General features: G+C 40.5%; 1 protein-coding gene across 5 annotated transcripts in view; it reads left to right on the top strand.

The window, feature by feature from the left end:
• The window catches only part of FAM13A (family with sequence similarity 13 member A), an 86850-nt gene extending 68680 nt beyond the window's left edge, over positions 1-18170 (top strand). For all 5 annotated transcript variants that reach the window (XM_063107560.1, XM_063107556.1, XM_063107561.1 and 2 more), the window contains 5 exons: positions 5957-6052; positions 7455-7538; positions 12995-13191; positions 13754-13855; positions 15878-18170. In XM_063107560.1, the coding sequence (XP_062963630.1) occupies positions 5957-6052; positions 7455-7538; positions 12995-13191; positions 13754-13855; positions 15878-16004 (606 nt within the window). In that variant the 3' untranslated portion in view covers positions 16005-18170. The remainder of the gene's footprint in view (positions 1-5956; positions 6053-7454; positions 7539-12994; positions 13192-13753; positions 13856-15877) is intronic.
• The last annotated feature ends 7534 nt before the right edge of the window (positions 18171-25704 follow it).

Here is a 25704-nt window from a genome sequence, read left to right as displayed (position 1 = left end):
CTTCTTTTCATTGTATGGATTTCGGTTATGACATTGATAGACTCCTTTAAGGACTTCCTTGCCCGAGACCCCAAGAGCTCACAGCTGCCTTCTACGCAGATTTAACCTTGCTGCCAGTTCAGCGGTTTGTGTTCCGCAGTATTTGTTGGGCACAGATTCTCTCATTCCGCCTGGATTGGGGCAATGTGCAGACACTGTGAGCCTTCCACTGGGCAGACCTAGATTCAGAGTCCAGCCCTGCTGAGACTAGTTCTGTGACCTTGGGCTACTCAGGTAACCTCTCAGTCTACATAATCTGTTCAGGTTATCATGTTATAGGTTGTCATGAGGATTAAATGACATTACACAGATATATATAGAGAGAGATATGTATGTATATATTTACCTGAAGGATGTCAGGCGCTGAGGAAGTGGGGCAAAGTAGCACAGTAAATGATAGTTTTCACTTCTGTTACAATCATATGTTTACTCTCTGCAGCCTAGTTCTGATTAAATGACTAAATCAAGAGAAAGAAAGCACATTTTTTAGTCCTCTTATCATTAGGAATATGAAATATTAGCTCTTGGTCCTGCTTTATTATTCCCTTTTCTTTCCTCATTCTTTCAAAGGGGTCTGGATTCTAGTATCTCACAGGCGGGGAACAAATGCTTTAGGAAATTTAAGTGTCATTTATTTCTGTTCCCAAGCCAGACTCTCTACCTCTCTCTGGAACATGATGCTCCAACCTCCACAGGAAAAGCAGAGTTCATTTGATAACTGTCCAATCTAAAAATCAAAGAGTGAACTTTTAATTCTTAGATCTGTGTTGTTACCATGGACCCTGGACTGTAAATACCACTGGGACAACACTCTTCTTAGAAGAAAAATACGTGTATTTCCAAAGCTGAGCTATCATTCCAAGCCCCAGTTTCTTAGAAAAGTACATGCTCAGAATTCATGGGTTTTTGCTAAGTCTCAAATTCTGATTTAAAGGGACACCATCAAAATCTCAGGTCAAAACAGTTATCTGCTGCTTCTGTACATTTTTTTAGCAATGCTATTTGCTTTAACTGCACACTCTAGGGACTGACACATGCATGAAAAACAAGTTTACACTCGTTTTCATTGCTTGAAATGACTTTAGGCCAACTGTGTAGCGTCCTGTCTCTTCAAAATACTCCTCTTGCTTCAAAACTTTAGTTTTCATTTCCCAGCACATAATTCCCTATTAATTATCATTAAAATGTGTTCTTTTCAACATTTAAGGATCTTATCAAAAGACCCTGTCACAGAGAGAAGTGCCACAAATAGCTACAGCTCACCGTGTTCCCTTCTGTACATCCTACTCTTCTGCAGCCAGTGTGGAGAGGAGAGAAGGGGTTGCTCGATAGAGGTTCTGGATTCTTCCTGAATCTCTTCCTCACTGGTATATTTTAATCTTGTATATTAAAACCTTGGGGACTAACACGCCATTGAACATAGCCATGTTCAAATTTAAATGCAAACCATATAGCTACATATAAATACTACCCTTTGGTTATCTGCTTTTTTGGAATTTTCGGATCTTTGCACAGACAGCCTGCTATTATTACCTGATAATGAAGAATAAATAGTTGAGATTTTCCAAATTCATGGTCCGAGAATGCAAGATATAAGACTCCATCTCATTTTGTCTTCTTCTTCTAGCAGTTTTATGACTCCACACACAAACTCAAATCACTTTTTGTTTTACTAAGATGATTTTGAGGCAGTGTGGTTTCTTGTTGACCTATGGCACAATACCTCACAAGGTTGTGCTTTTGTGCCCTTGTTCATAAGCAGAGATCTTTGTAAACTCAATACAGGCAGAATTTCAGTTTGGAAGGCAGAATTGTTTATAATACAACTTGGTCAAACCCTATTAGAGGATAGAGCTACACTACCACACTATGTTAAGATCCTACTTCACTTCATGCCTGTACTTATTTGTGAGTGGGAAGAAAACTGAACTGAGTGTCAGTAAACCTGGGTTCTTGACCTAGCTCTATCACCTTAGGCAAATCATTACCCTCTCCATGGCAAACTTTTCTGGCTGTAACATTCCATGGTTCTAATTTTATCCTTATTTTCAAAGCAAATATGTCAATCATTTTTTACCTTTCACCTTGTGATTCTGTCCAGGTAACAGTAACCAAAATGATGTTTCTGTAGGGAAGTTTTATTTGAGGCTAAGACAAAAACCGTCACAAAAGATAAAGGCAGGCAAATGCAGCTGTGTAATCAGGCCTTTATGATTTCTGTTCAAGACTTGCCACTAATTACATGTAGAAAATTATTGGCTAGTGTTCCCACTGTGTTTTGAAATATTATCTGAGACTTGTTGAGCAACCAGATAGCATAGTAAGAGACCTGCAGATGAAGCTCTCTTTGAATCATAAACAAAGAGCGGAAGTGCTGCCTTCTCCCATTAGATCTTCATATCTATAGATTTACGCTGTTTTAATTTGTGTGCAAAAATACATCTGAATAATAACCCTGTTTCCACACATTGGAAAACCATTCGGCACAACCACTTAAATGAAAAGTAATGTTTTGAAGCAAGAGGAGAGTATTTTGAAGAGACAGTATACTACATGCTTGGCCTAAAGTCATTTTCAAGCAATTATGGATCGTAAAGGTTTTCTAATAGAATTTTGCAATTTACCAAACAGGAAAATTTACCCAACAGTTCTCTGAAGCTCAGAGAACTTCATTGGCTCATTCAAAGTCCTTTGGTTAGCGGCAGAATCCCCAAGTAGCTGATGACTCAAGAATAAGTGATGTCAACTTCCACACAGTTTTCCTGTGATGCATTTAATATCACCTGGCCCTTTTTTGACAGCCAAGGACCTGCTTTGTTCATATAACTCTTGGGTAGATTTTGGTTCTACTCACAAACCCAGCACTGATAATTGCATGTGATAGGGCTTTATGATAGGCAAAAGTTGTATTAACTTATAGACAGTATCATCAAGCCTTTTGTTTCAAATATGTATCATGAAAGTAATTGTGTAAATCAACCAAGTAGTAGTAATTTTTACCTTTCCATCACCTCAGACTTAAAAATCTTTGCTATTATTAGTGTTTAGGTACTTCTATCAAATGCCAATGTTAGGTTTGGTGGAATGATGATGAGTTTTAACTCTCCATAGTCAACTGGATTTTATCAGATCACCCACAGGTGATTAGTTCCTGAGGGTCACTAATTACAAACATTAGCAATTCATAGAAAATCTAAATATCAGTGTCATAAGCCAAATAATTAAACCAGCGATCTTCTTCATCTCCTCCAACTAGGAAACTCTGGTTTCTGAATTAGAAAAGAAACTGGTTTCTCTCAAATTTGTCATATCTGGTTGATTTTACCAGCCAAGTCTCCTTCTACAAACCAAAGATGTTTCTGCCCAGTAACTTGTAATAGGATGCTAGATGCTAGTCCACAACTGAGAAATGCTAGCTAGTTATTATCATTTCTGTCTTCAGTATGCTTTTGATCACTCATCTATGGTTTATCTTGCACATTATATCTCACCACATGTCATGTGTCAACAGCATCATCTGCCTTAAACTCACCTGCAACATATTTAATGGATACAACTTGTATTGAAAACACTATTTCATGTGTTGTAGTCCTAAATTTTGTTATTTTACATGTGACATTGTACGAGTCACTTCATTTCTGTTCCTCAGACTTATTTGTGTCTATTGAACTTTTGTTGAAGTATAAAGTAAATACAGAAAAGAGCCCAAGTTATAAATATGTCGATGAATTTTCACAAAGTAAACAAACCCAGATAACCAGCACCCAGTTCAAGAAACAAAACGTTGCCAACCTTCGGAAGATCTCCTGGTGTCCCATTCCAGTCAACAGCATGACTCCCAGTCCCACCAAGGAAAACCACGATCTTGACATGTATTCTAACACTACAGATTTGTATTATTTTTGATCTTTATATAAGTGGAATCTTACAGTATGTATTTTTTGTGTCTGGCTTATCTTACTCGGCTCTATTATTGTGAAATTGATCCGTGAGGTTGCATATAGCTGTGGTTTATTCATTTCTATTGCTCTTTAATATTCAATTTGGGGAATATATTGTATCTGTTCTTCTGTTCATGGGTATATGGGTGGTTTCCAGTTTAGGGCTATTATAATTAGTGCTGCTGTGAACATTTTTATATATGTCTTTGATGAACGTAAGACACATTTGTTTGGTATATACTTAAGAGTGGAATTGATATGTCATGTGTTGAGCTTTAGTTGATAATGCCAAATAGTTTTCCAAAGTGTTCCGCCCTTACCAGCAGTGAAGGATAGTTCTAGTTGTTCAGTGTTCTCACTGACACTGCACACTGTCTTTTCATTTTAGCCATTGTGGCGGGTGTGCAGTAGTAACACCTGTGGTTTGGTCTCAGTCTTCTGCATATAAAATAATTCCTGCATTCCCTTCCAGTTTGGATAGTAATTTTTTTTATGAAGTACCAATTTTAAAACTCCTTTTCATACAGTAGATAGTAGAAACACAAATATGCCAATCACCCTTTAATATTATAACAGAAGAGATAAAAATAAAAGGTTATTATTATTGCTAATGATAAAAACATTCATAAAGTGTTTTGCATGATGGCAGTGTCCATCCTAGCTTGTGAAGTTTATCCAAAGTGCACTCACTGTTGGTTACTTTGAGAAAGGCAAATACAAAAGGCAACAAGGGATAATCCATTTATGCATAACCCAGAGTTGTCTTTGAAGTCGAGCGTTCAAAAAACATAAGTGGTCAAAGCTAATACTACTTGCCCTTCCTTACCTCTAAAACCCCTGCCTTACTCTGTGTGGAAGGGTGATAGAATGCAGAAGTCAAATAGCTAACCTGAAGCAAAGATACTTCATCTCATTCCCCATGTAAGTACCTAAAGGAAATGCACGCATACCTGTAAATTGGGCATACCTATTTATGTTTGAAATATTCGCTCATGTTGCAAATATTTAAGGAATAATTCCAATATGTCAGGCACTGAAATAGTTACTAGGGATACAAAAACAGAAACTCCACTCTCAAGGGGCTATAGTCTAAAGGAGGAGACAGGTGTGTCAACGAACAGTTATGATAGCGTGTAAAAGTGTTTGTGAAATTATAAAGTATACGCAGGTGGGGTGGTGACGCAAAGGAGAGAACGAGTAAGTCTCCCAGAATGGAAGATGTTGTAAGAAGGCTGCACCTGGAGGTGGCTCTTGAACTGGAATTGGTCAAACAGGGGCAGAGAGGAAGCCATGTCAGGGCAGAGGGAACTTGACAAGGAGGTCTGAGACGACCTGGTTTATTTCTGGAGCTTGAGGTGTGATGGAGAGGAGAGGGGCAGCAAGCACCTAGAGATACTGTACCAGGGAGCTGGGCTGGGTTCCTCACCACTGCCTAGAGAATCAGTCTTTTAAATGTTTTTGAGGCCTGTGCCAGATATTAGGGATGCAAAGATGTGTCAATCCATGTATTCTGTCAGCAAATGTTCCTTGAGTACCTACTGTTTACCAGAATCTTATTTTTAAAAACATAACAATTTCATGGGGGAAAAAGACATGTAAATAAATTGATTACAGGACTGCAGGATAAGTATTATATTAGAAATACATGCTTCCTTTTTCCCTGGGCCAAAAAATATTAAGTCGTCTGGAAACGCTGAACCTTGAGGAGTTGTAAGCAGGGACCTAAGAATGAGCATAGTTTTGATTTCAAAAAAGCAATACTACCGATGGAGTTAATTTCCATTTATCTGCAGCTGAGTAGGTATTTTAAATATTTATTGAATAAATAATATTGTGAGCTTAAATACATTTTGTAAGAATGGTAAGGCTTAGGTTACTGTATTTTTCTCTAGGACAAGGGCCCAGAGCAAGCTTGGACAGCTCGTAGCATGACCACCAGAAGCCAGCTTCTCAGGTCTCTTGATCTTTCTTTGCAGGTAACAAAGAATGAACGTCAGGTTATGAAGCCACTGTATGACAGGTACCGGCTGGTCAAACAGATCCTGTCCCGAGTCAACACCATACCCATCATTGTAAGTACAATACCTTTCTGTTGTTGGCACAAACCTTTCTGGTTGAATGGGCCCTGGATATATTAATAGGGCCCTAACCTGCTTTCTCATTAAAGAAGAGCCTTTAATAGTTGAACCAGCCACTAATAATATTCATGGCCCACAAGCTGGAGGAAAAAAGACTTTATCAAAGCCCTCTGAGGCTACATTTGGCAAAAATGAACCAACCTGGAGCTGATAGAATTATTTTTCCCTTTGGGGAACATAGTTTGGCCATGTACATCCATCTGACATGTGCTGGGCTGACTCCCGGCCCTTTCCTCAGAGACAGAGCACCAAGGGGGCAGAGCTGTGCTTTCTCAGGCCCCTTCACTCTGAAGAGCACCTCTCTGCTCCCACGCGCCCTCTGTTAAGTCTCCTCTCGAGGTTCAAGACAGGGATAATGCCCTTGGGAGTCATTTCCAGGGAGAAATCCTCTAAGGAACTCAGGGAGAGAGGCCCCTCTTCTTGGAGGATATGGGGACATCTAAGCACTGAAAAGAAAGGGAGGGAGGAAAATCACTGTGAAATTGCTCTCCGTGGCCACAGTCCTTGGACCTAGCTGCTTTGGCCCCTGGATTTTGATCTTGTCAAGAGGGGAGCAGCAATGTGCCTTCGGCTCCGGGACAGCCCGGCCTCCCGGGCCTCCCTTCCAGCAGCAAGTGGGGGTGTTAACGCCGGCCCCTGTTTCGGGGCTCTCGTCCCCTCTGCGGGCTTTCAGGCTTCTCAGTCTGCAGACACCCCTCTCCTTGATGTTGCCCTTGACATGCTTATTCATTTTAGCTGCTGCTCTTATCTAGCGCTTCCTTAAACATCCTTGCTTAGTTTAACAACGTACTTGTTTTCCTGAATGAGCAGCATCCAGGTGTATTTGAAGAAAGCTACTCTTCTGGAAATCCCCTGCAGGATAAATTAAACAAACAGAAGGATTATAGTAAGGAGTGTTTCTCATTCTCCAGTTAAGAACCCTTAATCTGCCTAAATAGGGCAAATATGGAGCAGAAGTCAGATGACCTTTGCATGGCCTTCTGACCTGCCGTTGTTCTCAGCTTGTTATAGTGAAGTGTTCTTGGAGTTGCTGTGTTTGGGGAGGAAAGCGCGCAGGGCAGCAGGTGTGGCCCCTCGGGTTTTTTCCACCTGGGTGACCTGCTGCTGTCGCCCTACCACGTGCTCCTCGGCCCGTGCGCATGGGCTCTGAGGCGAAGCAGCAACTTGGAAGAGCACTTTAGTAGCTGCGGGTTTTCCTGAGAGTGTTTGGCGGGGAGGGGTTCGACTCTACAGTTAAAAGACAGTAATGAAAACTGGTGAAGTCAGAGGAGGCCAAGAGCTGGAGGGAAAAGGAAATGGGTTCGTAATGTAACCGACTTGTTACCACCTGTCACAGGGATCCCCCTCCAGCAAGCGGAGAAGCCCTTTGCTGCAGCCCATTATCGAGGGTGAAACTGCTTCCTTCTTCAAGGAGATCAAGGTGAAGACCTCCAGCTGCTAGCCGATGGCTAGATCTGCCTTGCTTTCCTCCCCCAGGCCCCTGTGAATGGAAAGAGGTTGTGACTGGGCCCTTTGGTGACGGCTTCTTGTAGCATTCCCTAAGAAATCAGTAGCTGCATATAACCAACACTGAACAATTCCCCTCCACCACCACCCCCCTTTTTTTTTTTTTGGCGTCTGTCCAGTGCAGGGGTCAAACCCTGGACCTTGGTGTTACCAGCATCCCGTTCTAATCAACTAAGCCCACAGCCTAGCCCTGAACAATCTCCTATGTATATTATAGACTAGCTGAATTCCTTAGTTTAATTTCATTTACCCCCCTTTTTTGTTTTGTTGTCATTTGTTTTGTTTTCACTTTGCTTTCAGGGATTACTGTTTAGTGTTTGTTTTCTTTGTTGTCATTTGTTTTGTTTTCACTTTGCTTTTGGGATTACTGTTTAGTTTTCAAAATGTTTTTTGCTGTTTTGTTTTGCCTATTTGGGGAATGGATTTTCTATACTCCAAAATTTTAAATTAGTTTATTGAACAAACTTTTTAAAAAAAAATTTCATACAGTGAGTTTATAGAAAACTAAAAATTAACAAAAGCAATTTATATTAACACACAATGAAAAATTATAATTTTTTAAACAGATATCTTACTTGTCTTTGACAGATTTGCTGGTGCAGTTTCACCTACTCTTCCATCCTCTTGCCTTTCCTCCGGCACATTTAGTCTTCGGGACTAATTTTATAGTCTTTTCTTTATCTGTGAATATGGTGCTATGGCCAGCAGTCACTAGAACATGTGCCCTGATTTTCTTTTTCAGTAGTAAAGATGGATTTTATATAGATAATCCTTGCATCAGTGGCTACTTTTGCAGGAATGGGAGGTGTAATCTGCACCCGTAGAATGGTGTGTCCCTGTGGGGGGACAGGGACTAACTGGCCTGTACTAGGATTAGCCTCTTTTGTGTTTTTGTTTCTAGACAACTGAACAAACTGGACTGCCTTATACAGGACTCTAGAGATGAAAAATCAAAGGCAATCATTTTTAAAAATCATTGGTTGTTTTTTAGTAGTCGTTTAGGTCCAAAGCAGAAATGAGTTTTAAGCGTTTCATCTGTCATATTTCTGTGACAGTTCCAAGTCTGAGGTGGTCATTTATTTACTGCAGTTAGGAATGATTCTTTAAGAGTACAGGGGCCTCTTTCCTACTGAGGGACACCCATTAAGAACTTCTCCATTTTCTTGCCTGAGGTAAGGTACCACAAGCAACAAAGTCTTCTTTTATGTACTCCATTCCTTTTCTTACCTATTAAGAATCTTAAATACTCTATATGCCTAATTTTGAGATATTAAGCAAGACTGTGCTCACTATTCATATTATTTTAAGTAGAACTTTGTTTTATGAAAATGCTCTTAAATGTGGTACTGGGAAATTTGGGCCAGTATGCTACAATGTGTCTTAAAAATTAGACCTGTTTTACTACAATAAGCCTTGATGTTGATGAAAGAAGACAAATTTTGTCTGGCTGGTAATTTTATACAAGAATTAAACTGCCATAATTGAAGAAATGTGGGCAATTGTGTGCATGAAAATTAGCATGTTTCCCTTAGCAGCATGCAATAAAACTGTTACTAGATAAAATGTTTTTGAACACATCCAAAATATGACACTTAATAATTGCCTCATTAAATGAATTGAAGATATCCTAACGATGCTCTTTTCAAAAGAGGACATTCTTCCCATTCCTATCCTTCAGCTTAATTTTTTCACAAGTATATTTTGGCCATGGCTCATCTGCTAGCCCACATAATGGTCAAAATTTCAGATAATTTTGCAGTGATTACATTGCTTTTGTAAATAGTACTGTCTTTTGGTTCATTCCGTTCCAGTTGGCCAGGCTCGTTAGCATGTATTTGGACTGTACTAGTTCTTGGCAATTCTGATACAATTTAGAATTTGGTGTGTTTGCAGATAAGAAGATTGTATCTAAGCAGTTTCTTTAAAACCTACCACTGGTTTTAAATGCTTGTGAGAGGGAACCAGCTGTGTATGACATAGAGCCAGCTCAAGTTCTGAAGCCCTAGATCTTCCCACGCAGAGAATCCTAAAAATCATCTAGTCAGTTCTCCTATCCAACGTAAGAATCCCCTCTGAAACTTCTCTGACAGACTAGAGACACTGTGCCTACAAAGCGATTCCATCCTCGAGCTTGAAAAGTTCACAGCGATTGGGAGAATAAGGTTGCTCATTACATGCGCTGAGTATCAATTATAGCTAAAAACTTACATTATTAGTTTGATAATTATCTTTTTAAATTATAAAATACAATATTATATGTAATTTTAGAATGTATATGTTGGAAAAATATAAAATATTACAATTAATGAGAATAATTGAAAATGATAATATTCATAGTTATTATTAATTTATCACATTCTATCTAATAGGCTTACTTTTGCCCTCTGGAACAACATAGACAAACACACTGCTTCTTCCCTGAGAAAGGCTCTTCTTGCTGTTCCTTACGTGCTATGGGTTCAGACCTTTCAGCAGTCTACTGACTCTACTGTATACACATACACTGGTTTATCTCTGTCCCTCTTAAAACTGATACCCAGAACGGGACATTATTCTAGAAAAGGTTTAATCAGGACAGTGGACCAAGGACTAGTTCTTACTTTGATGTGGACGGCTGAGGCCCTTTCAGTTCTCTAAGTCCTTGCCTATGCGACAGCCAATGTATTGAGTTCATTTTAGTCTTTCCCAGGGCAGGGTATCCCAACCTCAGCACTGTTGACATTTGGGGCCAGATGACTCTATTGTGGGACACTGTCCTTTGCTTTGTAGGATGCTTACCAATGTCTCTGGCCTCCATTCACTAGATGCCAATAGTGTGTGCCATCACCCCTTCCCAGTTGTGACAACCAAAAATATCTCCAGAGATTGCCAAGTGTCCCCTAGGGGACAGAATCACCCAAGCTGAGGAAGCAGTTGAGCTCAAGTCCTGTCTGCTTGTTGACACATACTATGCTGTGTACTGGTGCAGTCTCCAGCTTCCTTTGCCATGAATCACTTACCAACTGTGTGTCCAGCTTTCTTTTTCCTAACATAGCTATTCCAATTTACTTGAATTATTCCAATTTACTTTTTATACTTCTATTTCAGCCTTATGAAATAACGTCTAGATTTTGTATTCCAGCATACCGGATATGCCTACCTACGTTGTGTTATCTACACATTTTATAAAGATGCCTTTTATGTCTCTGTCAAAGTGATTGATAAATGTTGAGTATGGCAGGGTCAGGTTGAGAGCCTGCTATGGGCTTCCCTCCAGGCTCACGTCCCCATTATGTCATCACTCTGCAGAAATCTGGGCTGCCAGCTTTCCTTTCGTAGGGTCTGCTCACCTCAATCATTCGTTATTGAAATCCAGGTATTATGCCAATCTTATCAAAAAAGGAAAATGGTTAGTTTTCATGATTTGCTTTTAAAGAGCCAGCACTAGTCAGCTGGTCAGTGATTCTTTCCCAATTTTTCATACATTATCCGTGTATTAATTTCATCTAGAATCTACCCAGTATCCACAACACATATGGTCTTATTTGAAGATCTGTTTTTTTTGCAATTTCCCTTTTTCCCAAGATTTTCAAAGGTTATTGAGAGTAATTGAGTTCTCATGAGGTGCAAGGCACATTTTCACGTATTTAAGTTCTCTCAGGACTTTGGTATATAATTACATACCCATTATGTATATACTTGGTATATGATTGGTGTATGACTTTGGTGTATAATCCCTGCCTCCACTGAGTTTGTGGTTGGGAGGTTCGGTTTCATTGCCCTCATCCAGGGAAGTGGGAGGAGGAGGAAAAACCTGAGTGGCACCGCACATGTCAGGGTTGCCTTAGTAAGTTCTTGACATACATTATCTCAATTAATTCTTTAAGAAACTACATAGATGGGAATTGTTACTTCCTCTTACAAAGAGAAACTCTTTGTAAGCTGGAAATCTCCTCTAAAAAATCAGTTGTACTCTGTACATTTAAAAATGTTTTCAGTCATTTAAATTGAAAAATTTATCACTGAGGCATTTACTTCTATTGACAAAGCAAAGAGATTGAAGGTCTGAAGTCACCGCTGGGACCATCTGGAAAAGCCACCTAGTTTTTGCCAGTTGTACCTTCATGCCTCCTAACAGTACTTTTATTTTAGTTATGTAATAGTCCTATTTTGTTTGTTTAGCTTTGTTTGTTTATTCACATTATTTCTTTTCAGAGGCATCATCACAAACATACAAACTGTGTGTAAGGAAACCCGGTGCAGTGTGCTGGGCTCTCGGACGTATTTGCCGCAGTGGCTGGAGCTACTGGTGTAACTGTAGTAATTGATGTTAGAATTACCACTGTTCACGTCGCTGTACTCCTAATCAATTTTTAAAGTTTTTAAGATATTAACATATTCTCTGTGGTCTGATTACATTTTGCTGTAAAGTTCATTCTGAATCTTTCAGACTCTGATATGATTTCTTCCTTAGGCTTGCATAGCTTCACATCGTGCTGACGCAGATCTGATGTCATTGTTTTTCTATTTGCGTTATCATCAAGACGGTATCATACTTTTCTCAGAATCTCGGATGCTGAAAAATACAGTTTTGGCTCTTAGAAGTTCCTTGAAAAAGCTTATGAGTTTTATGGTTTCAATCATAGAAATAGAAATGTTTCAATCCTCTGAAAAGTTTCCTAAAATTTTGTGCATCAAGCAACCACAAAGTATTTTCTAATCTCAACCCTTAAATATGAAGGTACTTCAGAAAGTTCAGGGAAAAATAGAATTAAAAGATAATATGAATTGAGAATAAAGAGTTGTGTTAAAAAATTTTTTAAAAAAATATGAATCTTTCTGGGAACTTTTTGAAGTACCCTCATAGAAAGGCTGTATTGTTTGATTTCAGAAAATGTTCAGAGCCTACTAAACAATTATCTTCTGAGATAGACAGAATAGAATCCTTTAAAGCACTGATTAATGGTGATGGGTTTTGTTTTCTACTGTCACAAAGCTGGAAATGTTTTGGTTCGTTTGACTTAGGGTGTAAACTATGATGGATGTTCCTACCCTCATCCTTGACAACTGTTAATTGTGCTGTACACTCATTATTTAAAGTAGTTTCATAGTCTGTTTCCCTATTGAGAGGCTGTGTTTAGTGTTTGTGTTATTTACTATGTACATAAGTTCAGTAATATATCTATAATGTACATTCAAAAAGTTTATAGAAAGATTTGTATTATCTTTTAATTTCATTTTTCCGTGAACTTTTTTGAAGCACCCTCATGTGTTGCTAAATGTAGATGCAGAAGAAACTGTGTGGTGTCTGGATAATTAAATGATAACTTGCAATGAAAGAGTGCCTCAAAAAGTGACCGGCTTTTTACTGGGGTTGCTGTGTGTCTCTAGGAAGAAGAGGAGGGGTCAGAAGACGACAGCAACATGAAGCCAGACTTCACGGTCACTCTGAAAACGGATTTCAGTGCACGTTGCCTTCTGGACCAATTTGAAGATGAGGCCGATGGATTTATTTCTCCAATGGATGAAAAAATACCATCAAAATGCAGCCAGGACACAGGACTTTCCAATCTCCATGCTGCTTCAATGTATGTTGTCGTTTTGGTAGTGGTGGTGAAATACTTCAGTAAAAATAACTTTCTTGTGTAAATAAATTGGCTGACAAAACACAAGTGACTTACCTGAGGTGCATCTGTGTAGATAAAACAGTGATTTTAAAAAAGTTCTAGCTCAGTTTTTTTATATGCTTCATCCCATATTATTTAAGGGAGCTTTTAAGATCTTGCTTAAACAACCAGCAGGTCTCTATAAATGGCATTGTGTGGGTCTGCACGCCACAGCTCACCATTTAACACACACTGAGCACAGATGTCATCTCTTTCTTTCAAAGAAAAATATGAAAAGTGCCATGGGATTTCACAAGGCCTAAGAATTCATAAGTAGCAGGAGCCCTCAGAAGCTTATCTCTTGTCAGCATAGTTGGAATCTCAAGAGAGAAAACATCCATTCCTGCTGACCCTCAGTGCCGGCAGCAGTTTTTGCATTTACTTACCTCCCTCTTTCTCCACAGCCTCTATCGAGTTGCACATTCATTTCATGTATAACAATTCAGATTTAACTTAATTTTCTTGAAATTTCCCTCCCTCTTAGACCTGAACTCTTGGAACACCTTCAGGAAATGAGAGAAGAAAAGAAAAGGATTCGAAAGAAACTTCGTGATTTTGAAGACAATTTCTTCAGACAAAATGGAAGGTAGTGCATTTGTTTCTGCCCCGTCCCCACCGTCTTGCCACAGACCCCTCCCCCTGTCCCTTCTGCCTCCTCCCCATAGCTTGGTCCTTAGGTTTGTGCGCAGAGGCCCTTAGAGGGGGCCTATGAGGTGACGAGGCTTGTGCGGCTCTCCCAGCAGTGCCCCTTGGGTCATGCCCACGACTGATGCAGGCTCCTCTGACATTTACAAAACTAACCTGTCACATCGGATCCTCATCTAGGACGAGCAGCCTGAAGCTGAGTTTCCAGTTGACAGCACTGGGTTTTTTTCCTTAAGAAACGAGGAGGAGAAACAAGGACAGGGAGTTCTAAATCTTACCAATTTTTAAGCTCATTTGAAGACTAATGATGGTAGACGCCAAGTTTGAATGAAAAATATACAAGAAGCGGGAGATCCGCCTGGTTGATGGGTCGCCCTTCTCGGTGGCATAATTTAAGTGTCCTCGTGTAACAGGATGCTGAGAAATGGTCTTTCCAGGTGACTGTACACAGAATGCCTTACTCGGAGTTACAGCATGAGCCCGAGGAGAGAAGCACAGTTACTTACACTGTGTATGAGTCCCCTCTTATGATTCTCTAAGGTCTGGGGAAACAAAAGCACCGTTAACATTACAAATTAACTTTGGCCTTTAAAATGTGCTGTGTTCCAGTCTGGCTCAATTATTTTATTTTTAAGATCCCTGATTTGGATCTGTCCTACACTGACTTTCTCATGATTTAAACATTTTTACATCTAAATATTTACTTTTCATTCCCCACACATTGCAGGATATTTAGAAAATATGGATAGGCAGATAAAAGAATTCCCAAAATAATAATACCCAAAGACAATTCGGGATTCATGTGTTGATGTGTTTCCTTCCAGTCTTCTCTCTGTATTTGGTTTCCTCTTGTACATGAGGAATTACTGTAATTATGTAACCTGCACAATTTTTTAAAAAGTGTAAATGATGTAAATTAACTTAATCACCATAAAGTTTAGGACAGTGAGGGACTTAAGATATCATGAGCTTTGGTTCCGTTATTTCGTATCTGTGAAGCCCCTCAGAGGGTGCGGTGGGGACCGGGGCAGACGTTCTGATTCCTTGGCCCCCGTTCCTGCCCTGCCTCTGCTGAGAAACCATCTAGGATCCTTTCCTAGAACAAGGCAGGGCAAGTACAGAATCGGTTTATTTTTAGTTCATTCAGCAAATTAAGCCCCATGCTATCCCCCTTGCCCACATCGGCTCTTTAATAATAAGGAAAGGAAGCCTGGGTTTGAATGTTTGCCTTGTGCATCCCCCTGTGAAATGAGCAGCAGCACCGCACTGCAGGGCGCTGGAGAGTAGTCACTTTGCAGGGGACCTGGTTTTCTGTCCTGGTTTCATCGTGTGTAGAATGTGGGTAACAGCACTATTTCATCAAGTTGTCACAAGGGTTATATTAGATCATGGATACAAAGTACTTAGCACAGAGCTTGACCCATAATAATCTCCTAATTAGTACATCTGTATATAAAATTATGCATTTAAAATTACTCAGTAAACTATAGTTATTAGTTATAGCTCATTGGACTAATTCTATAAGTAGGAATATTAACTATCTGTTTTTGAAAACCTGTAAATTGTGGGTGTACCAATTGCTAATTAGAAGTATAATGGTTCTTTAGATGAAATGCATGAAAATGAGAAAGCGTTAAGTATGAATAAAGGTCTTCAGTGTCTGGGAACTCTTAATGTGAACTCATAACAGCAGAAAGAAACTTTCTGCATTGCTTCGTCCTTCATACCATTCCACAAGATGCAAGATTAATTACATAAAAACTCAGTCACAGGGCGCCTTCTGGGGGAAACTTTTCCGCTGCTTACATCCACCTCCAGTCTTGATAGCAGGTGCCACTTGGCAGCACTGATTCTGTAGGTTGATAAACTGCAAAGTTCCCACATGACGATAATTTGCTTGATGAACAGTATCATCTAGGAGAGAGAAAATGGTCATCAGCCCCTTTTCCTTTGTTTCCATTAGAAATGTTCAGAAGGAAGACCGCACTCCTATGGCTGAAGAATACAGTGAATACAAGCACATAAAGGCAAAACTAAGGCTCTTGGAGGTGCTCATCAGCAAGAGAGACACTGACTCCAAGTCCATGTAAAGGGCTGGGCAGACGCAGAGAGAATTTACTTCTCCCCTGGTAAAGAAGCTCTGGAAGGCAGTCTTGGAGCTGGCCCTGCAAAGCATGCAGCCCTTCTGCCCCTAGGCCATTGGGATCGGTTCCGGTTTCTAGTGCCTGCCTTAGAAACTGCCTGGATGGGAGAAGACAATGTGACCTGACTTAGGAATTTTGTAATGGGAAAGTCAAGATTCCTGTGCGTGCACGGGCTCGCGTGCGCACACACACACATGCACCATAGTGGGAGCTTTGTTGACACTAGCAGTGATGAATCACTACATTAGACACACTCATATACAGACAATATACACTGTTCTTCCCTGGATAACTGAGAAACGTGAGACCGTTCTCTGTCTAACTGTGATAAAAAACGAGCTCAGGATTTGACTCTGTAAAGCAAACTTGCTGTGGAGGTCCGTGTTCTCCCTGGACCCAGCTGAGTGTGATCATGCATTGGAGCCCTCTTTGCTGCCTTGGTAGCGACTGTTCCACACAGCTGCGCCTTTCCCACTCTTGTGAATTGTTTTCCCCTGCAGCTCTCAGGTAGAGGGAAACTGCATCTGCCCACATGGCGGTGCAATCTGTTTGAAGGGGACATTTCCTCAGAACTTCCTCAGCTGACAAAGAATTTTGCTCCCTGACTAGGACTAGATCATCTGCAGAGGACAGAGGTGGTAGCAGCAGCTATATGAATGCTGATTTTAAAACCAGGTAGCAGGGTGAAGAGCCTGGAGATTCTTTCCTGAACACTGACTGCACTTGCCAGTCTCTGGTTTAACCTCAAACACTAAGCGAGGCCAGCATGCTTATGGCAACCTGTTTGACTTGAGTTCTTTGTGGCACTAGCCAAACATAAAGGGTCTTGCTTAATTCTTAGCCTAAATATAGAGGATCATGGGAGAGAGGGAGCCTGTGTTCTAAACCTCCTGAGTACTAACCAGAATTTAATTTTTAATAAAAAGAAAAAAAAGTAAACCTGCACTAAAATCTCCAAACTGACGGGTAAATGTAGCCTCAGAGCTCAACCCAAGGCAGAATCTAAATCACACTATTTTCAAGATTGTGTATAAAAAGAAAAAATAAAGTAATGGTGTGTGGCCAATTATGATTATAATTTTTTCAAGGACTGTGTCACAAAGCTGTCTATATTAGACATTTTAGAGGGACCAGGGAATTTAAGACACCAAATTATTCATCTCTTCAGTGTGCTCGATTTTGCTTTGTGATTTGTTGTTACTTTTTAACCTCCTATGTCTGCGCTGCAGACTGGGCTCTGGGTCCGCCTTTGAGCTTTGTGAGATCCAGCACTGGTGTCTGCTCAGTCGGCCATGGCTGACAAGAGAAGGTGTTTCAGCAGCATCTGCCTTTTTAAGATAATGTTGCAGGATGAACAGAACAGCAGGCATGCCCTCCTTTATGTTTTGAGAGTTGCCTTCCTAAAGGGTACAATTTTGTCTTTTGTTTTAATAAAAAGAGAACCTAAACTGTACTGACCAGTAAGTTTTAAAAATGGGTATTGAGAAACTGTCTGGTCAGATTGGATTTACAGCAACATTTTCTTTCTCTTCTGTCAGAGGAAATTCGTTTAAGTCAGGGCTGGGGGGAAAAGAATGCTTTTAGGTTTGCTCTTAAAAACAATCATGTAGAAGCATGAGCTATGTGTTGGAAGTGCCCTGGTTTTAATCCACACACTTAAAGATGGTACATAATCCTAAGATTTAAATGTACATGAAAATATAGTTTGGTATTCTTTGCTCTACTGTTTACATTGCAGACTGCTATAATTTCAAGGAGTTATTAATAAAGTGATGCACTTTAGGACGTTTTCTATTTTTGAAATCTGAACATGAATCATTTACATGACCAAAAATTGTATTTTTTAAAAGAAATACATGTCTAGTCTGTCCTTTTTAAGTAATTGGTCTCTTAAATAAGCTATGATATAAATCAAATCATTACCAGTTAACTTTTAAAGCACATTTTAAGAGTATTGTTTTGAAAAAAAAAAATTATAGAATTTTTTTTTAAAGCTACATATAAATGAGAAGCAACTAAATGTTTTGAAATCTGTTGTTTCTGCCTAAGGTAAATTAAAAGATTTATTCAGGAATCCCCTTTCAAATTTCTGTGATTCAATAAAAAGAAAAAAACAGCAAGTTATAGTAAAAAAAATTGTGTATGGACTGTCTTGTTTTTCTTTGTAATTTCTAATAATCTATATTCTTCATAGAATGGAGGCCACGTTGGGGGGTAGTTGGGGGGGTGTTTACAGTAGATCCTATTTGAAAACATGTCAGTGGTTTCTGGCTCTGCCAGAAATGCTATGGCAAATTTGTTTCCACAGCAACCGTTTCTGCAGCCCTAGGATCTCAAGGCACTAGAGGCAGTTTCTTAATTGGCTTCCCACAGAATACTCTAGTCTGGGGTTTTTCCTTTGCTCTCTTGGGAATGTGTGTGTGTTTACTAGCACATGCCAACAAAATAAATGTCAAGGGTTATTTAATAACTGATAGGTAAAGCATGAATAATATGATTATATGATCATAAGAATTAGAGATGGCAAAGGCATGTAATTTTCATAAGCACTTGCTTTTATTGTGTTTAGTTTGGAGTAAACATTGAAATAGATGTTTATACTAAGTATAATATCATTATTGCATTTCATCTTTGAATTTAGTACAAATATCACTTTCTAAGACATGTAGGTGCAAGGTTTAGGATAAGGACCTACTTAGAAGTTTTTCAAGACAGAAGAAGTTCGTCCTGCATTAGTAGAAAAAAGCCAGCACAATATTGATGATTTCCCAACTCAGGGAAAATTTCCAGAAATACCAAATCAAATTTCAAACTAGAGAACTAATTTTTTTAGTTGCTAGCTGAATGCACTGTGAGCTATTAGATTTCTTCCCTGTGGTTGCTAGTTTGAAGTCAGAAGATTATTCTTCATTGCCAGGGCAGGGATCAGTGATGTTTCTATTTGTGGCATCGGTGTAATTTTTGTTTTGTCTCATTCTGATGCAACACTTGCACTGGCATGGTCGGGGAGAGCCTCTTGCCAGGTGTGCCTGCTCCCAGGTGTGACATTTCTCTCTCAGGACAAATGCCTCAGGGCTGTGCTTGTGTCATAAATACTGCATTAAGATGTCTTGAAGCCAGCAGTCTTGGAACCCAGGAGGGCTGAGCGTTTGTGAATGTGGCTGAGCTTGGAATTCTTTATAAGGTGAACATTTAGGATTATTATCAGAATAAAGAGATGGCCCCGATGCCAATTCAGTTGGTTCTGTCTGGGGGTTGCCTAGTTCTCAGCAGACAGCATTGGGCCCCAGTATCCAGAACTGATCATAGATTTACAAGAAAAACCCAATTATTTTAAAGTTTTTTAGAGATTTTGATAATGAAGATGCCATTTTTCTTAAGGGTAATACCTTACTCCTTTTAATGGTGTATTTATAGTTGAACACCATAAACTCTTAACTGCTTTGTGAAAAGTTGGTTGTAGTCTAACTTGTTTTGCTTTCAACAGGGGTTCTTCCTGACTCACTGCTTCCTGGATTCTTGCCCCAGGTGGGAAAGGTGGTTTTTGCACCAAGATCAGCGCCTCTGTGATAATCTTTTTCAGTACCTACTTGGTTAAATCAGTGGGGAGGGACAAACTGCACTAAAATGTTGGAACAGTGTTTCCTCTGAAGCCTTTGCATTTGGCAGGACCCAGAATGTGCTTTCTCTCATTAATTCACTTTTATTGTTTTTCCCGTTTGACCCTCAGAATGTATTAAAGAGTACATTTTGTCAAGACTGGCTAAACATATTTTCAAATTTTTATATAATCAAGTCGCACACTGAACAAATGGTAGCCGACGTGGCAGCTCCAAGCAATAGTAATATATTCACCCTGGGCACTGCCCTACGGCACTGGCCACTTCCCAGGTAGAGACTGTGTCCTTGCGAGCATCTGCATTCCACCACGATCCTTCATAATAGATGTATGTCTATAGGTTGAGATCACAGACTTATACAGATAAATCAGTCTATGCACATTTATAACTTCATATTGCTACCAAGTTGCAGTTATCTCTGTAGAGAATCTCATTTTGCCTGGAATATGACTAGTCATGGTCATGTGTGTGGCTTGAGAAGGCAGCTGGGCAGATCTACTTCTCCATCTGAAAGCACCCATACAGTCATGAAAATCTCCGGGAATGGATAAAATTTTAGTTAATATGGGTCCAGAACCATGTTTACAAGACATGTAAGCAGAAAGCATTTGAAATTAACATTGTCCCTTTATAAAATGTAAATTGAGTGAAAAGCATTATGTACATTTTTGTACAGGACTATTTTGTATAAACCTAAAGAATATAAAATATTTTTAACTGTGGAAGTTCTGAAATTTTTTACAGTGTCAGGATCGTAACTGATCGGGTCTGACCTTTCCCTTCTTTAAGGAATCCAGCAGTTCCCTGGAGCCCCTCAGAAGCTTCATGAGGATTAAGCTGTGTTGTTCTGCCTCCAGGAAGGGCACCGGAAGGTGAAGCAAACTGTGCACATGTGTCAGGCATGTCTGTGTTGTAGCTGGGAAAGGGGACTGGTTCTCTCTGCCCAGCTGCCTTTAAAATAACTCACAGGAGGGGCCGGAGAGGTGCATAAATGAAGGCATTAAAGCAAAATTTTATTAAGTACATTTCCAAAATCTATGAAGCCATCACAGACAAATACATTAGCCATTTACTATTCTGAAACTAATAAGGCCACCAAAAACTGAGACTTTGGAGAAAAGGCATGTTTCACTTGTGTGAAGTGAGCACCTACCTCTCTACATTCCTGTCACAGGCCGGGTGCTCCCTCCCTCATGCCATCAACAGCCACAGGAGCTTTGTGGACCTCCCCGCACCTGACAGGAACACAACACCTGTGGGGGCAGGTACACAAAGCAGGTGTCCTTTAAACTGTATGTGTTATCGTGTGCCCTAAGTGACAAAAGTAAATGTTAAAAATATACTATACCTTTCCCTGTACTGGCCAACCACCAACACACACACACACACACACACACACACACACACCATTCAAACTGAGCTCTGACGTCAGAGTACAGTGACGCAGTACGGCTAACGGATGCGATGCAGTGCCATCTTGCCAACGTTGAAGTTCACACTGAATAGTTGAATTTTGCAACACCGGGTCCAAACTAATAAAATTTGGACAGAAGTGGCAGGCAGCGTTTAGTGATCCATTTTCTTCAATATTTTGATGTTGCCCCTTTTCAGGGATGAGAAAGTTACACAAGCCCAGGCACATCCAGGTCCCACCTCCTGTTACAAAGCCTGATTGTCCTCCAGCCCCCTGCCCCTGATGTTTGTGCTTCCAGTCCTATCATAGTTTGCAGAACTGCGGGCTACCTGAGTGGGAACTTCAGAATGGGACCTACACACCAGGGGATGGGGCACTGGTTGAGGAGGAAAGGCGGTTCCTCTCAACGGCCTCTTCTAGAAATCGATTTCGAAGCTTGTAAAACAACATAGAGCATATGTTATCCCTAAGCTAGGTCAGCTCACCAAGTCTATATATACACAGAATTTCAGATTCACTAAGAGCCAAAAGTCAAAATTCCTAAATGCGTTTTTAGAATCCTGGCTGGCAGGCAGACAAATGGGGTTTGGCAGGAACTGGGTTGTTGACAGCTTGGTTCTCACTTTTCCTCTCCAGCGACAAAGGCTTATACCAACCACAAGGGTGGCTCCGTGTTGTGCTGCAGCCACCCAGGGAACATGGCCCAATGCAGAACATAGCAAGAAGCAAGTCGCTGACTGCTCCAATCCCCAGGTCTCAGTTGGGCGTATGTGTGTACAAGTTATGTTACTACGAATTCTGAAGTTCATAACCATTCAGATCTTTGAATTTTTCTTTAATTTCTCAAAAGCAATTCAGAGGTGCACAGAAATCCTTATGCCGTGCTTCTGGTTCTGCAGCTTTGAGTACTTCCTGGTAAGATATTTTGAGACACTGATTTTTCTATAACTGTTACTTTTAAAAAATTTAAAATTACTGGACAAGATAAGACAAAGGGGAGGGAAGGCAGACAGTGAAGGATATGTTCTCCATAGCAGCACAGCGCAGTGCCTCTCAGGCTTGAGTACGCATGCGGGTATCTGGGGATCTTGCAGTACAGCAGCTCCGGGAGGGCCTGATGTTCTCCTCTCTCTGCTTCTGCCTTCTCACAGTGTGACACCTTGTGTCACTGAAGCCACCACCAAAGAAGACCCTCACCAAATGTGTTCCCCGGACTTTAGACTTCCCAGCCACCAAAACTGTAAGAAATTTCATTTTCTTGCAAAGTACCCAGTTCCAAGTATTTTATTGTAAGCAATAATAACGGATTAATACACAGGATAAACAAGATGTCATCAGAACATTAACCAACCATTCTCATGGGGAAAAGATAAGATAAATCGTGACTATCACTATTCTCAAGCAAATCACATCAAAACCTGTGTGCCACTTTCTCAGAAAGATTAAGGCTTGCTAAATTACTTCCTGCACAGAACAGGGCAAATCCCTCCAAGTTTACTTCTCCCCAAAGCATTTTGGGAGGTCCAAATCTGCATGGACATGTAAAAGTAATGAACTGTCTGAGATGGCAGCTGAGACCAATGCCTGAATTTTATGGAGTGAATAAACAATAACCTTTGCACTGATTTCTAGGTCACTTAAGTCTCCTAAAATTTCTGTCTCAGGGTGTATTTTTAACAACTGAAAACTAAATGTACCCTCAGGAGGGGAGTTGCTCCAATTTTGGCAAGATCTTAATCAGCATATACAATGTCATCAAAACCTGTGGCCAAGGATGAGACTGGGAAGTATCTGGGTTCCTCCACTCCCTCATCAACCCGCGGGGACGGGATGGACTGAAGGTGCCACTGCCCAGGCCAGCGCTAGGGCAAGCCTCCAGATGCAGATGATTTTATGCTGTCTTTGAAATGTAGACACTCCAGGTCTCCTCTCCAATCTGTCAGCCACTTGAACTTGAGAGGCCTTGAACTTGGTCCAAGGACATTTGAGCTCCTGGGAATGCCCAGGAGTGTAAAGATCCAGACCCATTTTGAACAACAACAACAAGCTCTGGCTGTGGCAGGCCAGCCCTGCTAGGATCACACCAGCACCTAGTTGGCACTTGCTCTTGACCTTCGCCCTCAAGAGCTCCAGCCTCTTATGACCCAGTGGGGAATGGGGTTATTTCTGAATCTGCGCTTTTGCTTTCTTTTCCTCCTAATCCTAAAGAAAAGGTGACCATGAAAGACTAATCTAGTGGTTTAGCGTTTGGCTCTGAGGGGTGTGTGTGTATTTTAATTCTTATTAAACTTTCTCGGAAGTTCAAAACCAGTGGGAGCTGAATCAATAATTATCATAGAATGTATCCAACTCCCATGGGATTAGACCCAGGAAAATGAGCTTTTAAAAGATCTAAATACCATGTGATTGTGCACCCTGCCAAGCATCCAGCCACTCTTGGGGAAAGAAAAAAAAAAAAGAAAAACTGACATCTGAACTGATTTTCTTGGTGCTACACATAACCAAGGAGTTATTCGATTATTTGGGAAGGAAATAGAGCTCCCAAGCCTGGACTGGCTAATCTGTGGGAAAGGCTGTTCTTAATACAGATCCAAAGAGTCTACCCACACTGGGGTGGACACCTCTTCTGGCACCTATTCTGTTAGCCTGGTATCTCACTGCACAAGCAAAGAGAATTACAAATGTTAACCTAAATCCACACCCAATTCAGGGAGGGGCAGGCGGCTCCTACCTGCATCTGAGCCTGTCTGGGTTAGCATCCCAAAGCAAACAACTGTAGTCAGACACCATTTGCCACACCCTCCACAGGGCTTTTGCTCTCAGGTTGGTTAATCCCTCTTTACCAAAAACCTGGACTGGAAAGGCATGGTGGTAGGTTGTCACTTCCAAGTGGAGAACTCACATAATCCAATCAACAAGAAAATTGTCGCCTTTTCTGAAGACACAAGGACCTCCTTCCTTATCACCAGCTCCTGTTGTGCTCTGTGATATCCTGCTGCCCAGCATCAGGCTTCAGGTGGAGCCCACTAATGGCTTCTGCCAATACTCCTTCTTGCTTTGTCCTCACATAACAGCAGCAGCAACGGACCTCTCTGGGATGTCTTCCATAAGGGCTAATCCTACTCATGAGGGCTCTACCCTCATGATATAGTCACCTCTCAAAGGCCCCACCTCCTAATACCATCACGTTGGGAGTTAGGTTTCAGCATGTGAATTTTAGAGGGACACGAACATTCAAAACATAGCAGGGCCCACTGACATCTTGGGCAGGATAAAGAGGGACTGTCCTATACAATGCAAGGCATTAAGTGTACCTGGCCCCCGACCACTAAATGCCAACAGAGAACCCCAGTCAGTGACACCTGGCTCCACTTGATACCAGCTACAGATGACGTGAGAACTACACACCTGATCACTATTGGAATTGCACATTGGCAGCAAAACAAAACTCAGTAGGATGTCTTTGCAGATGTGCGGTCAAGGAAGTTTTCTGCCACATCATGATGTTCCTTTTTATTTGGCCACTGAGCAATCTTAGTCGAATGTGCGGCCCATCTCTAGCAGCTGGGCATAATACAGGTTAATGGTCAAGTCCAGATCCCACCACTTCGTGATAATGAGCAAGTTCTTTAAACTAATTTCTTCATATTGGTGCAGGGTCTTGGTATAAAGCACACAATCAATAGGGGTTAGTTATTACGGTCAAAACCTTACTATCCATTTCCATGGGTTAATCTTAGACAGAACTTGATTTTCTAACCTCTGTTGGCAGAAAAGCCCAAACACATTTTCTCAGGTTCAACATGAAATTATGACTGAAGTTCCTCTTAAGGCTGCAGGAAGATATCCACTCTGTGATTCCTACAAGTCTGGTCTCACAGGGTGTGACAAATTTTTTTTCTGTAAAGGGCTAGATGTTAATGTTAGGCATTGTGGGCCATACAGTTTCTGTCAAATATCATTTCTTTTAAAATTTTCAACCCTTTTAAAATGTAAAAACCATTTTAGCTCATGGGCCATAGTTTGCCACCCCCTGCTCTTCAGTATTTTTAATAGTTTCAAATAAATCATCAAAAGGCTTCCACGTGTAGATGGTACTACCAGAAAGTGCTAAATTGCCTAGTTACACTTTCATTGAACCCCACCCACCAAGAGGAAGTTGCCAAAGAATTTCATTAAACTGATTAATGACTGAAACAGCAAGAAATGTCCAAAGATTTACAGGGGAGAGAGGGTCGGTAGGTAGGTAGGCAAATCCAGAAATGCCTGTCCGGAAGAATGGAGTCTTCTAAAGCAGTAAGTGATGAAGGGAAAAAAGGAAAATATCCCAGGAAAAACAGTGTTTTAGAAGCAGCAACAAATATTTAGAATATTTATTGGGTGTCTCTGTGATGGAATTATAGAATTGTAGAGCTCAAAGGAAACTTAGAAATTATCTACTCCAATCTCCTTTATTTCATGAATGAGAATTCTGAGACCTCAAAGTTATTTAAAATAACTTGGCTATTTCCTCTTCAAAATTAAATATGAATTGGTAAAGAGCCTCAAAAAAAGTTTACATTGTGTAATGATAAAAGAAACAATTATTGGGAAAAAAAACAGATTTTTTTCC

Source organism: Cynocephalus volans, chromosome 9 (assembly GCF_027409185.1).
Source record: "Cynocephalus volans isolate mCynVol1 chromosome 9, mCynVol1.pri, whole genome shotgun sequence".
Lineage (NCBI taxonomy): Eukaryota > Metazoa > Chordata > Mammalia > Dermoptera > Cynocephalidae > Cynocephalus > Cynocephalus volans.
The sequence above is the reverse complement of the archived record's forward strand: the minus strand, read 5'-3'. Positions and strand labels throughout refer to the sequence as shown.